Source organism: Halichoeres trimaculatus, unplaced genomic scaffold (assembly GCF_033239565.1).
Source record: "Halichoeres trimaculatus isolate MK-OKI-2021-1 unplaced genomic scaffold, fHalTri1.1 fHalTri1_scaffold_18, whole genome shotgun sequence".
NCBI classification, from domain to species: domain Eukaryota; kingdom Metazoa; phylum Chordata; class Actinopteri; order Labriformes; family Labridae; genus Halichoeres; species Halichoeres trimaculatus.
This window is the reverse complement of record NW_027437196.1, coordinates 29,109,339-29,125,333: the sequence shown is the minus strand read 5'-3', so window position 1 is coordinate 29,125,333 and position 15,995 is coordinate 29,109,339. Positions and strand designations below refer to the sequence as shown.

General features: G+C 41.0%; 1 protein-coding gene across 1 annotated transcript in view; it reads right to left on the bottom strand.

Moving 5' to 3' along the window:
- Positions 1-15,995, bottom strand: part of lancl2 (LanC lantibiotic synthetase component C-like 2 (bacterial)) — a 48,984-nt gene that overhangs the window by 26,804 nt on the left and 6,185 nt on the right. Inside the window, exons 3-5 of the mRNA XM_074693522.1 lie at positions 11,359-11,476; positions 11,062-11,269; positions 8,540-8,687 (exon numbers count right to left, since the gene is read on the bottom strand). Of these exons, the coding sequence (XP_074549623.1) occupies positions 8,540-8,687; positions 11,062-11,269; positions 11,359-11,476 (474 nt within the window). The remainder of the gene's footprint in view (positions 1-8,539; positions 8,688-11,061; positions 11,270-11,358; positions 11,477-15,995) is intronic.

Sequence of the window (15,995 nt, the reverse complement as noted above, 5' to 3'; positions counted from 1 at the left end):
GCGCAGCTAGAGGAAAACTTGCCAGAATGCAAATGGATGTAAACTCTTTGACTGAAGGCTGGTGATGGAGTGGGACTTGTTTCCAGACTCATGGTGTTAAATTCTTATTTTTTAGGTTTTAGAGTGCTGCACGTGTTAATACAATAATAAGATGCAGTAGTTAGTTGTTGTAAGGTTAATAGTGATCGTTATCCAGACTGACAGGGCTGAGATCTTGCTGCTCTTCAGTCTGTTGTTGTAAAACATTTAAGCGTGTGCATTGAGCTGCCTCTTCTCTTTATAGAACAGATGAGTAAACGCTGCTGAGGCAGAAAAAGATCCCTCATGCTGCGTCTCACCTCACTATGCTTCTATAACAACGCAACGTGACAACTTCACACAGTGGACCACACCACAGTTCCAACATGAGTACGACTGTCTCACCTTAGAGGTTAATATGAGCACACCAGACTTCAGTCATGGATCAAATTTGAGGAACTTTTTCTACAATAACTGTGTTTATTAAAGGTTTCAACACTTCTGCAGCTGCTGCTCAGACTGTAACTGTGCAGAAATGGTTACTCCTTGAAAAGGTTGTGAGGTCTCGAATAGAGTTTGAAATAATCTCCTTTCAGCTGGTATTCTGGCACACACTAAAAGTCCTAGAACTTCCCTTGATCTGTGATCTGTGCTCAGTTTTCAGTGCTGCTCTAGCCTTTGCTGCCTCTCACTCAGTATTTTTACACCACTTTTTGGGTCTTATGAGCTGTAAGAACTACAATCCTTTGCAGAACGGTTTTCAAACAAAGGAGGGCTACTTTATCTGGTAGGACGCTTTGAGATGAGATCAGGATCTTAATGACTTGAAGTGCTGTAATGTGAGCACTGGGTGTTTCTTCTTTGAGCTTCTAGACTTGCCATGCTCAACCTGAGCTGTACTCAGCTTCAGTATGATGAAGATTTAACACAACAGCTCCTGAATTATCTGAACCTTTGTATCAGCTGAGTGTCCCTGGACATATGACATCCCATTAAGCTTCTTCTTATCCTTCAGGGGACACGCTTCCTCCACTAACCTCTGAGACACGTTGGAGGCTATCTGAGCCCTGCAAACATTAATCACTGTGTCACATAATGTAAAGGCCAATATCAGAAAATAACAGAAGGCCATATAAGCCCTGAGAGGAGTGACTTATCTCAAAAGGTCAACAGCTAAACTCAGTAACAGCAGAGTGAGAGGTCAATCATTCCCTTTTCTCTGTACATATAGAAATGTCTTAACCTCCCTGAGTTCTGAAAACCTGGAGCTGCAGAGAACGAGGTGAAAGGTTTGAGTCAGCTTCAGGAGGTTTGATGAAATATGATCAGTTAAATAAGAACTGTTGTGTTTTCTGTCTTATAGTCATATGCTTTTCTTATTTGATAAATAGAGTGGATTGAGAATGTTGTGTATTAGTCTAAGCATACATGAGTGATTCTGCCTCTCTGTAACCCAGCTGAAACCAAGGGGCAACATCTGGTTAGTAAAAGTTGCTTTTCATTGAGAATCTGCTTGAGGCTGGCTGCAGAAAGACCTTAAATCGTGCACACACCCAGCCATACAAACAGACTTTTACAGTATTAGAAAAAACATATTTACAGCCTGGTTCAAAAAACGGCTTGGGTCTAAAACACTGATTCCACTATCAGCACACACTGTACGAGGGGGTGAATCTTTTTCTAACTTGGTGGTTTGGAAGTTAAGTTAGGATAGTTAGATTGTCCAATCAGAGACACAGCTCAGATCACGTGGCCGACGAGCGCCCTGTAGCTGTTCAAAATGAAACTCACAGCTGGTGTCATAACGAATTTAGCCACCTCCGCAGATTGGCTTCATTTGAAGTGTCAGCAACACACAGAGGATGCCACAGAGGCTACGTCCACCTTTTATACAGACTATGGTTCAAACCCTAAAATCAAGGATTTGATTGGCTGGTCTCTATATGCAATTGATCAAATTTTCTGAAGAGGAAACTGGGCAAAGGGGTGCCCGCCTGCCCTGATGAAACGTGGAGGGCCATATGCCTGTCGATCCTTTCCATCGAGGATGCTGAAGATGTCTACATATCTTAAATTATGATAACAGGCTCTCTACTGTTTTGGAGTTTGCAGTTTCCTGATTTATCGCAAATTTCTGAAGACACAGGCAGCACTTTTGGCAATCGACAAGTAGAGCTAGGCGATATATTGGTTATACTCTTATGTATCACGGATTGTTGCACGTAGGAGGTATAAAATGACAATATCGCAAACATCAAGTAGAAATAGTCACTCAAATGTTCTCAGACGTTGGACTGTAATTCTCTTCAGTAATTCGCTGGTGTCACTCTCTGCTGCTCAGCTGGTGCTCCTCTCACAGCAAGCACCGCACTCCCCCTGCCCACCCACTATGCATGTTTTTGTATTGGGAAAGGAGGAAAAATGTCGCTTGGACGTGTCATCACTCGCTTGTTGTGGATTCTTGGGGCTTTAGTTGCTTATTTGGGTTTGCTTTTCTGCCTGTATGATCCCTGCCTGATTCTCTCCCAGCTGAATACCAAAATACTGTAAGCTGGGATGTTTCCAGGAAACAAACAAGGCTCCGTGGCAACGCCACAAATTTATAAAAACATGAAATAACACACCATGAAGAGAACTCTGAGCTGCAAAGTTATCAGAGAGTGGAGGAAAATCCAATACAATAAAATCAGAACCCAGGCTTACAGACACTAGTGAGATGACTCCTTTCAGCATGACCAATAAAAACCCAGGTAGCTGATTAATGGAAATGAAAATAATATTAAGTCATCTCTAACTCTAGTTCATGTTATTTTCAAAGTGTGGTATAATATAATATAACTTTATATAATATAATATAATAAATAATACAATAATATATAATATAATATAATAAATAATAAATAATACAATAATATATAATATATAATATAATATAATATTAATATAGTATTTCCCCGTGCATGCATGGGTTCTCTCCGGGTACTCCGGCTTCCTCCCACAGTCCAAAAGCATGCTCACCAGGTTAATTGAACACTTTAAATTGTACGTAGGTGTGAGTGTGTGTCTCTGTGTCAGCCCTGTGATTGACTGGTGACCAGTCCAGGGTGTACCCTGCCTCTCACCCAATGACAGCTGGTATGGGCTCAAGCTACCCATGACCGTGAACAGGATAAGCGGTTCAGAAAATAATATATATATATATATATATATATATATATATATATATATATATATATATATATATATATATATATATATATATATAATATAATACAAAATAATTTAATATAACATAATATAATACAATATAAAATTAAATAATATACAATCAGCCAGTTGAATTAATCTGAATGATTTATTTAACTGGAACTGAAAATATGTAACTACATGAAGTTTGGTTTGAAATCAAAGGTTAGCTTAACCTTGCCGTGAAAACTTCTTGGGTCATTATACTGGTGCCATTTATGCTGAAAAGGGTTAAATTAAACATTTGTTTAGGGATTTCGAGGAAAAATAAGAATATTGAGAAAGACATCGTATATCCTGATATAGTACAAAAATATTGAGATATTGGTTTTAGGCCATATCATGCTTGTCATTGAGGGAATGTGTGGGGCTGCCAACACTCAGACTCAAACTTATTCCTGGACTTCTTCGTAAGGTGGATGAGAAAGTGGAGAAGTTGTCAGCTCCTATCGGCTGTTATGGGCCACCAAATCAGGTCGTTTGGCACGCCACAGACAGGATCAGGGACTTGAGGTAGACAGAGGATTGCAGAGTCCGCCTGACCCAAACAATCTTTATCTCTCTTAAGGCTCCTCCCTGTCCGCCTTGGAAGGCTGATAACGCTCTCATTCTCCTGGATGGTATGCAGACAGATGCAGGGACTTAAAATCTGTTCATCATAATTTATAGGTTCACTTATTATTTACCCTCAATATTGAGTCCATGATTGTTCAAAACCAAAAACAACTCTGCTTATTGATCAAATCGATTCAACCCCATAAAATGTTTAAATTAGCATATGTTGGCATAAAGTTCAGATTGAAATCTTTATCAGAAACAGGATGTGTGTTCTGTTTGGTGATAGCTTCAATGATCACATTTCACAGAAATGCTGAGGTTTTTAAAAGCTGAACTGTTTTTTTTTTGTTTTTGTCACTGCAGCTTTAAAGCTGGATAGATGAGATTATATTCAGTGTATGCATGCATATATGAGTGTGTGTGTTAGTGTGTGTGTGTGTGTGGGAGTGTTCGTCTAGGAGCTGAAGGTTTGAGTCAGCAGTTTATTCGGTCCCCTTGCAAGACAGAGCGAGAGTGAAAAAGAAAGAAAAAGCGTTGTGCAGCAGCAGCAGTAGCTCTCTGACTCTGTCTCATGACAGAGCAGATTTACAGCCCGCTTATTCATTTGCACGGCCCTTCACTCCTACACATCTATACTTGAATATACTGCCACCCTGCCTGGCTTTACCTCAGCTGACCTGAGTCTGTGTCTTCAGTCTGTCACTTTAACGCAGAGTATGATGAGTGCTTTCAGTGGTGTGGTCATATCTACTGATTCACACACGCGTGTACAACACATGTTCAACTGGCATCATCCCTGATGAGTCAGAGAAAGAGCCATCTACCACACATCTATAGATTTCCTTCTCTTACACACACACATACACACACACACAGAGCCCTAAATAAGCAATCCAATAAGCAATCAAGCGTCTCTCTAGAAGGGAGAAAATGTAATTTAGGAGGAATTAATCTATCTGGGGCCTGAATTAATCACTGCAAACAAACTGAGGCCTGTGGGATTCCTCACCAAGAAGATTGAAAGAGCCAAATCTAATTCAGGCACTCTGGATGAGTCCGTCCAGTTCCTAAACTACCGTGAGTGTTAAACGTATTCATTTGTGTGCGCAGGAGGAGGAGGAGGAGGAGGAGGAGGAGGAGGATGCAGCTTGGAGGGAGAATCTGAGAGCAGAAACAGAACCGACAGAGAAAGAGGGAGACATACGATGACAGCTTTTACAGACAGAAGTGGTCAGTCAGGCGGCTGTGACATGACGACACACAGTAACCCTAAGTGATGAGACACAGGTAGGATACACAGGTCATGGTATGAGGGGGTTTCTCTTCCAGTAACGCTGGTATGAAAGGTACAGGATCTTTACTGCAACCTAAAAAGCCAATTTAAAGATGGAGTAACACAAACCTATCAAAACTCTGTCCTCTGTGATTGACAGCGTACAGTATGAAGACAAACTGAAGCTCTAAACCACAAGTTTCACACACACACACACACACACACACACACACACACACACACACACACACACACACACACACACACACACACACACACACACACACACACACACACACACACACACACACACACACACACCAAAATAGCTCGGAGAGTAGGAGAACAAAAAAAACCCTGCAGAGAAAATCTTGATATGAAAGAGAAAATCTCGGACGGCTTCAGGAGGAACAACACTACACAGGGAAAAACTTCTCTAAACAGCACCCTGGAGCACCGTGCCTGGTTGGTAAAGTGCATAGAGTGCTGTTACTGTGTGTGCGCTGGTGACAGGTATATGGGCACAAATGATGGCGAGATGAAAAGCGGAGCAGCTCTGCAGGAAAGCCGAGCTTTAAGCATCACATTTTTATTCCTTCGTTAGTCATAATGATACAGCTATCCAACACACTGCTGCTGCCTACTCTCAGCCCTTCTGTCAACGTGTGTGTGAGTGTGTGTGTCTGTGTGTGTGTACAGTAAATGTCTTCGAGCCTGGCACTTTACCAAAGGCGACAGCTGGTCCGGTGGTTTCAGCACTGAGTGTGTGCGTGCTTAAATAAATAATGAAAAAAAGTGAGGAGGGATTATTATCCTCTGTGTGTGTGTGTGTGTGTGTGTGTGTGTGTGTGTGTGTGTGTGTGTGTGTGTGTGTGTGTGTGTGTGTGTGTGTGTGTGTGTGTGTGTGTGTGTGTGTGTGTGTGGAGGGGAAGGATCAGTGGGTGTGTTAGAGCCCTCTGCACCACTTGTGTCCCCACTCAATTTCTAGCAGATACCAACATTACAGACAAACACAGTCAAACCAAACTTTTTTTTCTCAGTCAAATCAAAGTTGGCTCTCTGTTATGAAGCTTCAGTCTTTGGTTCATTCACTTTTTGGGCAGTCCCTCCTAAAACTCCTGAATCAGGCAAGGGATGGGAACTGAATTAGGTACTTTACAGGTACCCACGAAATTCTGTCTGTAGGACTGAGTACTGACTCACATAAAATCAAACGGTACCATTTTCAGGTACCATCCTTGTGACTGTGAGGGAGTGGAAGAGGGCAATTTTCCATGCTGGACGTAAACACAGCATTGCAAGGTTAAATACTGAGGAATAAATATGTGGGGAAAAAAAAGAGATTTTATTTTAAAAAACAAATGATCATATATATATATATATATATATATATATATATATATATATTATATATATATATATATATATATATATATATATATATATATATATATATATATATATATATATATATATATATATATATATATATATATATATATATATATATATATATATATATATATATATATATATATATATATATATATATATATATATATATATATATATATATATATATATATATATATATATATTGCGACGATTAGTCAACATAATCGACTTGTCGACTATAAAAAATTAATTGATGCAAATTTTAACAGTCGACGCATTGTATTGTTTTTATTAATGTTGTCACATGGTGAAATCAAATACCAGCTGGTAAATGCTCATCTGTAACTTCAGTTCACAGCATGAGGTGCTGTGTTATTGGATACTAAGATCCTACATGAGGAATATTGATGAGGAAATATGTCTGCGCCCCGACAACACTGCACGCCGATGGAGGCTCTGCATCTCCAGTCTGGACAGCCTGACAGCTCCCGGTGTTTAGAGTCTGATAACGTGATTTAGAGAGTCTCCTTCACTCTCTCTTACAGACAGTTTTTCAGGATCTGAGTCACAAACTAGTGTCAAAACTCCCCTAACTTTTGAAAAGAGAGGACGTTTATCTGATGGATCTCTCACTCGCAAGCTCACTCGCAAGCTCACACTGCAGCGGTAACACTCAGCGGGGAGGAGTGCGCATGAGCGAAATAGCGCATGTAGAGAAACAAAACTAAACGCGTTGTCATGGAGAGCTGGGAGAGAGTCAGGTAGGATCAAACAGAGAGCAAAGCCCCAATAAGCAAATAAACATTAGAAAACAAGCTCAAAGTCACTAATAAGCGGTCTGTCCAACACTGCGTACAACAACTTCATTTCCCTGTTACCTGCTTCATTCATTTTCAGATTTATTTAATTTTTTTGTACTGTACTTATATTTTTTTATGTCATCATGAACGAAGTAAAGACAATAGACATGACACAGGGCTGACCAATCAGAGGTGAGAACCTAACTCTGGGTAAATGCAGTGAAAATGCAACACACAGGTTGAATTATAAAGGTCTGCACATTTTAAAGGCAAAATTAGATTGAAACACTAAATAACCGTGATTAATCGACTAATCGAAAAAATTATCGATAGATTAGTTGACTTCAAAAATAAATGTTAACCTTAGCCTGATTGGACTGTAAGAGTAAACAGACTGGCCTTTTTATTTTTTATAATTTTATCAATTTATTCTATATTTTGCATTTTGCTGTGCAAAACAGTGTTGTTTAACTAGCTTTTTTTATGAGAGAGATCGTTTTGGCATTTATCTGGGATATGCTATGGCTTTGAAATAATTGAAAAACAGAAAAATAATCGTTCGACTGATCGTCCAATTAATCGTTAGATTAGTCAACTAATCGATAAAATAATCGCTTGATTAATATTTTTAAAAATAATCATTTACCCCCAGCCCTAGTTAGCACCACTATAACTCTCCTCTGCTCCTCTGCCTGTCACAGAGAGAGAGGAGCCTGTGGCCACAGACACTCACGGATCATTACTAGCAACACTTTTCCACTTATGGTTAGTTACAACTAGTTTTGTTTCAAGGCTGGAAGTCCTCTGAACAGTAGCTAAATCTAGCGACAAAGTCAACTGGAAGCACTAGGGTGCAGAACTGCTCTAAACGGGAATGCAAATTCAGTTGACTGGTGACGTTGCGTGGGGCGCTGAGCCTGCTAGAAGCAGAGAAGCTCTGCGTCTTTATGTTCCCCAGAAGATAAGGTAACTGACATGCAGAGCCCTAATTTTAACCCCTTTGCATTCATTCAAAAGACAGGAGGAGGATGAATAGTTTTCCAGGATAACTTGACTGTTTCCAGGACATCTGACTGTTTCGTCACAGATCACACCGCCCCCATGAAGCAACATGTAATTTGTGGTTTGATTGACACAGGTTGACCTGGCGTGCCTGAAAATGAACCCTGTGGTTGTTCATGTGAGTATTTATCTGGTGATTGTGGTCGTCCTCTAACCAAAGCTGCTGAGGTTTCATCATCAGTCTGACCTTTGTGATGGTTTCCTCGTCCACAGTGTTGGCCCCGATCTCTTTGTTGATGAAGAGCAGAGCAAAAAGGTAGCCAGCCCGTCCGTACAGCAGCTCATCCGGCATCTCAGAGTCTGGACTCAGCACGGCTCTCTGCAGCTGGAGCAGCCTGTCAGACGGAGACAGGGGTCAGAGTTACTCTTAAGATCCCTTTATTAATAGAAGATTATATTTCTTCTCTTTGTTTTTCCTCATGAGAAACGTCTATAATAAAAACAGTCAAACACACCAATGAGTCATACAGTGATATTAAACATGTTCTTCTATAGTCATACAGGCAGCACAGTTCTCTAAACTTCCTCATGTAAAACTTCTTCCACTTTTAACACAAACGTCAGACCTCAGGAGAAACCTTCGTGCTACTTGCTGACACAGGAGGCAGTGAAGTCGTGTTCCGGAGACAGACACTTGTTTTTTTGTCTAAGCTATAAAAATAAGATATAAAGCTAGAATTATATTCAGAAGACCTCATATTACACCAGGGGTAACAAGATTAACAGTACCATGTCTGGAAACATCCAAAGAAACAACAAAATATCCCTGAAACTCTCTGGAGTCAACGCTGCTCTCCTCGAGTCCGTTCATTATTTATGTCTGTACTTAGAGCCACTGACAGGAAAACTGACATAAATGTCCAATCCTTCTCTGGCCAAAGATATACACACAACACTTAAAAGATTCCAGCTCTCTTATAAAATAAACAAAATGTGCTCTCAGATAGAGAAAACTTTGTGAATATTGTGCATTTTCATGAAATGTCGCTATAAATAAAACCCTAACCTGTACGTTTATCAGTGGATTAGTCAGGGATTACATTTTCTGTTTAAAAATCTGCATCGTATGAGAAAGTAGGGCTGGGGGATATATCGAACATACTCGATGTATCGCGTGAGATGTACATGAGATGTATAAAACGGCTATATCGCAATCATCGAGTATAAACAGAAAACTAAATGGTTGCAGTCGTCAGAACGTAACTCTCTTAGGTGATTCGCTCGTTTCACTCTTTGCTGCTCAGTCGGTGCTCCTCTCACACATATTAGGAGAAAATTAGGAGAAAAGTTGCTTGCACGTCTTATAAGTCTCGGGTTGCAGGTTCCCGGGCTTGTTTTCTAGAGTGTAGTTGCTTATTTGGGCTTGCTTAGCTGCTTGTTTGATCCCTGATTCTCTTCCAGCTCTTCACAATGAGAAACAAACGAGGAATGTTTTTAACTTTCACTTTCGCTTTTCACCGCACTCTGTCCCCCCTCTCTGAGAGCCGTTCAGTCAAAGCAATCAGCTGATCACTGCTCGAAACATGACGGGGGGGATGAGTTTGATGCTATTTTACAGCTTAATACCAAAATACTGCAAGCTAGGATATCATCAGAAGACAAACCCAAATCCAATACAGTTCAACCAGACCCCAGGCTCAAAGACAGAAGTCACTTGAGTCCTTTTAGCATGACCAACATTATCCAGGTAGCTGATTTATGGAAATAAAATAAATATTGTCTCCAACTTTAGTTTATATTTTCAAAGTGTGATATAAAATAATATATTATAATCAGCCATTTGAATAAATCTGAATGAATTATTTTACTGCAACTAAAAATATGTAACTACATAAAGTTTGGCTTACAAAAAAAAAGGTTTGCTAAACTTTACCTGATTGAGATTTCTCTTTTTGCTTTCAAATTTTAAAAATCCAACTAAAAGCTCTGCTTTAATCATTATACTGTTGTCATTTTATGCATCAAAGGGTTGGATTTACCATTAATATAGTGATCTAGAGGAGAAATGAGAATATCGAGATATATATCGTGTATCGAGATATAGCCTACAAATATCGAGATATTGGATTTTGGTGATATTGTGCAGCCCTATGAGAAAGGTAAGATAGATGTAAACTAAACATTTCATGTCAACAGTGTCAAAAAGTAGTCTTAAAGTGACATGTTCTTCACTCCCTGAATTTGCTGCTGATGAAGTATTTCCTTGGCGGTAGTCAAGTTGAGGTACTTGTAGCACTGCACTGTGAGGCATGAGACTCAGGCCCTATCAGTGTTACGCTACACTTAAAGGAGCTGTGAGGACTATCTGACTGTTTCCCATGAGCACTTGCACCCACTGCTGTAAAGCCGTGGCTCTTACCAAGGTGTTTGTTTTGGAAATGAATGGAGAAAAGATCTACTTTTTAACTCTCTGTTTTTTTGTTCAACACCATTTTTTCCAGGGTACAAAGCAATGAGGTGATGTATTGATCTGTACTAACGTAGAGCAAACTTTGTAACTCAGTTTGCAGTCTCGTGTCCAGACTGTTCAGTGTTCGTCACAGCTCGGAGCAGCATTGAACAGAGATGAATAGATCTCTCTTATGGACCAGCTCTTTGTCACTGAAACTTGTCTACCCTTCTGTGTCAGTATCTGACTAATACACACCAGGATCAGATCACTGACACACACACACACACACACACACGTCCACGGACTGGACCTCTCACCTGGACACGCAGTCTTTGCTGTCAGCAGAGTTGTTGAGTCTGTGGTGGACCACTGCGCCCACAGCCAGCGGGCCTGCATCACCACACAGGAAGGTCACTTTACGCCCATTCAGGATCCTCATTGTCCTCTTCACATAGTCCAGGGCTCTCTGCAGGTGGGAGACCTCCTGTGTCACCCGGTGCAGCTGCAGGTACAGCAGGGCAATGCCTGTAGAGGAGACCCAACAGAGGGATTAGTAACACCCTGAGTCAGGCACTCAGCCTCTCTCTTTAACATCTCACAGCCCAGAGACAGACCTGTCCAGCCTGTGTAGGTAGAGAAGTCGTGGGGGTCGGCTGTCTTCAGGCCCTCCTCCATCTGTACAAGGAGATCTTTGATTTTACTTTGGACCTTCTTCTGGAAGGATGCACTCACCTGAGAAGACAAAGACAGAGACAAAGAGCTGATAACATGATTCAAAGTGTCTGCTTCAGAGAGGCAACTTGATACTCTGATATGAGCATTTTGACCATTCTGACATCGGTACTCATATGAAAATCCCTCCTTCCTTGTTCGACAAAAAGGTGTTGATAATTTAGTGTTAACACCTGTGGTTTGTGACTCTAAAACAACATAAACTGTTTTTAAATCATTTGCATGGTTGGCCCTATTTCAAAAAATATTTTCATTTCTAGGGATTAAAGCATTTTGTCTTTATAAAAATATGTATTTTTTTTATTTCTGAAGATCATGTAAAACTCTGTGATGCACCTGTAAAATGGCTGTTATCAGCCCCTGACAGATGAGCCCAGCCCTCAGTTTGGTCAGCACCTACTGGGGATGTATATACATGCTGGGCAGGGAGACTGTATAATGTGTCTGATGAAGGTCACACTGACCAAAACATTACATTAATAAAATATGATTGAGAGTGATACAGTGTGTGGGACTGTTCTTTGATTTTTGGACATCATTATTCATGAAATTATCTGCAAATATATACATGGTTAGTAGGCCTGTCACGATAATCAATAAATCAATTAACCAAACGATAAATAAAAACGTCCTCAGTAAGTTTGCCAGCCTTGATAAACTGACACGTGCATGCATGTTTGTTTTCCTCCTCTCTTTCCACCAAAGAGGCTGAATGAGAAGATGGCTCACCACAGCTAGCTTTCCTAATATCGGGGTGCATAGGTTCTATAACAGATTTAGCTGATTTATAGCGGAATGAGCATCTGTCAAAAATGCCATCTTTGGAGTGAAGACGGGGCTGCTCGCGCATACAGACGGAGAGAGCCGAAGCGAGCGTCCTGAGGGGTAAGGAGGAAACACGCTAATATGAGTGATGGCACCAAAGATACAGTTCTTAAGCCGCCTGCCACAGTCCCAGTGTGGGAATATTTTGTTTTTTATCAGAATGAACAAAGTGTGAGCTCATGAACACCAACAAGCTGATATGTCGCATTTGTTTGAAAATAGTGGCGACGAAGAAGAAGAAGGGGAGGTGCAGCGGAGCCTTGTTCTTTGACAATCCGCTCTTACTGAGGCTTTTGGTCTGCAAAGTAAATAGAAATAAAAGCACCAAATGGTGGGCGCTCAAAGACAGCTACATTGCCAAAGAAATGCAGCCCTTCAATACGGTTGAAAGCCAGAAATGTTCAAAATGTTTGACAGACAGTACGGATTGACTGGGAAAAAGTACATGTTACAAACAATTAAGGAACTGTATAAACTCCCTTTTTTTTATGCTATAGTTTTTATTGCTGTTTTTTTAGGGGGGGGAGTTTTGTTTTTTCTTTAGAGACAGGGTCTATGTTTTATTGTTTTTGATTAGTATTAATTGTTTTCATTGACATGTATTTTTTTCTAACAGAGTCCATTTCATTGACATGTATTTTTTTCTAACAGAGTCCATTTCATTTTCATTGTATTTTTTTTCTCTTTCTTGTTTGTTAAATTTATTATATTTTTTGTTTAATTCATTTTATTTAAAAGATCCTGACCTTAATTACAGTTAAATACTCTTAAGAAATTAAAGTTTCTTGCTTTTGATATGGTGAACTCACTTTATTATCCCATTTATCATCATTACATCAATGAAAAAATGGAGAAAAAAAATCAAAATAATATTGACAATAATATCCTTTAGCAATAATATTTTAGAAAATTATCGTCTAGCAAAATTTGTTATCTTGATAGGCCTAATGGTTAGCAACTAGGTGTGCAGCCCTGACGAACATCCACACATTAGTTTGAAAAAAAGGGTGTAAATACTCCACCACAGGACTTATTCTAATACTACAGGGTATTAAGGAACAAACTCTGGTTTCAGTTTAGGATAGAGCAGGTTTCATGATCCATAAAGGGGTCATAAAACCCAGCCAAGGGTGTCCTCACGTCACGTAGCATCAACATCATCTCTCTGATATCAGCCAGCAGGTTAGGACCCCCACTCTCCATCACTGCAGAGCTCATTTCAGGAAACACTGTATGTTAATGAGGTTATAATCCACATGGCTCAAGGCTGTATTTACCCTTTAAAGCTGGAACAGCACAGGTCAGACTCCTCTTCAAAGCCTGGTTTGATCTTGCATATGGAGTTAATTAATTCTCTATGGCCTCCATTCACATCCAGCCTTCAGCGTGCAGTGTGTGAAAAGGAGAGGTGGAGAGCCTCACAGAGCTTTCACTGGGTGTCTCTCAGCAGACGCCCCCTCAAACTAACACCAGTGGGAGCCTGGGATTTCACAGGGAATGCTGGAGCTATTTGTTGGACTTAGGGCTCATTTACTTGTAGCCACTGGTCTGATAAATTGACAAGGACCACTTAGGGAAGAGGTTTCTCAGCCTCAGACGGTCTGAGCTGCTGGTGAAAACGAGCTGAGATCAGTCTGCCTGAAGTCTTTGCTGCACTCAGTGCCACAGAGTTATCAGGCTGGGTAAATAACATAGTCCTGTAACAGTCACCATCTTTAGTGATTAATCAAATATGAAGTTCAGTGAGGAAGCTCTTCCTGCTACTGACAAATGGAAAGCCACCATTCCCATTAACCCTATAAAACCCACCAGAGCGCCAAGAGCTCCTTAAATTACCATAAATCCTTGACCATTTGGGCTAGCGAGAAAAGTCAAATAGCTCCTTAGAGGTAGAGTCTGCAGGATCTTCCTAAAAAAATAAAAATTTTACAGGAATAATCCTGCTCAGTCATGTCCCACAGGAGACTGTGTCTGTGTCCATGTCTGCCATAAGCATTCAAAAATGCTTATGGTTTCCGCGCCACGTAAACACCTGAGTCTCACCGCTGGACTATTTTGACAAGCTGAGGGGTGAACGCGCGTTAGCGCGGCAGTGCGCATGCGGAGTAGAGAGCCTGTTCATTTAAAGACCCAAAGCCCAAGAGAGAATCTGAAAAACATTGAGCTGTGGTTTCCAAAGCATGACAGGAGAGTGTGTGAAAGCTTTGGAGATCACAATCAAGGCCTGCTGCCTCTCCCTGGTAATCCACCAGCCCTGCCTGGCTGTTCCCTGCAATCTCATCCTCAAACCCCCAAACCTCCAACCCCCAAACCCCCGACCACCCGAACCTCCGACCCATGTTCCCGAAGGTCTCCCTGGGGATAATAAAGGGGTCGACGAAAGAGAGGACCACAGAGAACTTCCATCTTTTCCCTGGCTCTGCCCCTGCCCCCTCCTCCCTCCTCTCTATCAGGCTCAAAACTCCAGTGAGGAAAACACAGTCAGACTCAGTGATGACCCGTGCAGCAAATCCAGCTGGAAGCGAACGTTTACAGACCTTACATTCAAATCCCCGTCTCCCCAGTAACTTTCACCCAGCCTGCTCCTTTTTTCTCCGGTCTCTGTAGAGTTCACACGTTGTATTGTATAACTCTGGATGATGACACACCGCACAGATTGTTTTCTCCTCCATCTTCTGGCGGAGTTGGAGCCAGAGCAGGTGGCGGTTCCCCCCAACGTCATCAAATTAATGACGTCATGGGGAAATGTCCGATGATTGGTGGCCGCGGCAAGCCTTCACGCGAATTAGCATCAAAAGTTCAATATTTTCAACTCAAACGAATTCGTGTCTACCGCCCAAACGCGTGAACGCTCCAAATGTGCGAACGTTCCAAACACCCCAAACGCGCCGACCGAGGCAAATTGGCGTCTAAACGCATCTTTGCATTGACTTTGTACGTAATTGCGCCGCAAATTCGCCTTTGGTGTGGCCGTACCATTACAGGACAAGTTTGACCTCTGTCAGTGCAAACAAAGGTTATGTTACAAAGTATTGTGTCGAACTTTTGTTATGGTCCAAATACTTATTTTCCACCATAATTTATAAATAAATTCTCTAAAAATCCTACAGTGTGATTTCCTGGATTTTTTTCCCCATCTTGTCTCTCAGAGTTGGAGTGCCCCTCTGATGAAAATTACAGACCTCTCTCATCTTTCTAAGTAGGAGAACTTGCAAAATCAGTGGCTGACCAAAGACTTTTAGCCTCACTGTAGTTAGCTTTGGAAATCACTTTTTTCCATTCCAACCCAAACAGAACTGACAATCTATAGAGCCAAAAACCCAAAGAGCCTGACCAGAGGCTGCCCCGTGTCCTCACACAGAGAGGATTATTACCAATCCAGTCTGATCAGGAGGCTGTGAGTCACTGCTGCAGTCATCCATGGACGGAAAGATCAATATGGAGGGAAAGAGAACAAAGCAGACGCAAAGTGACAGACAGAATTGTTTCACTAGAATGAATGTGAGTGTGTGTTTAGCATAACAATGCTATATTCAGAAAACCAGAGAGAAGAATTAGAGTCTCACAGAAATGAGAGCACTGCCTGAAGCTGTACACCAGAAAGTATCACACACACTTCACACATTACACAACCACTTCTCCTCCCTACAAAGGTATATCTTAGCCACAAATACATGCTACACTTATCACTTCC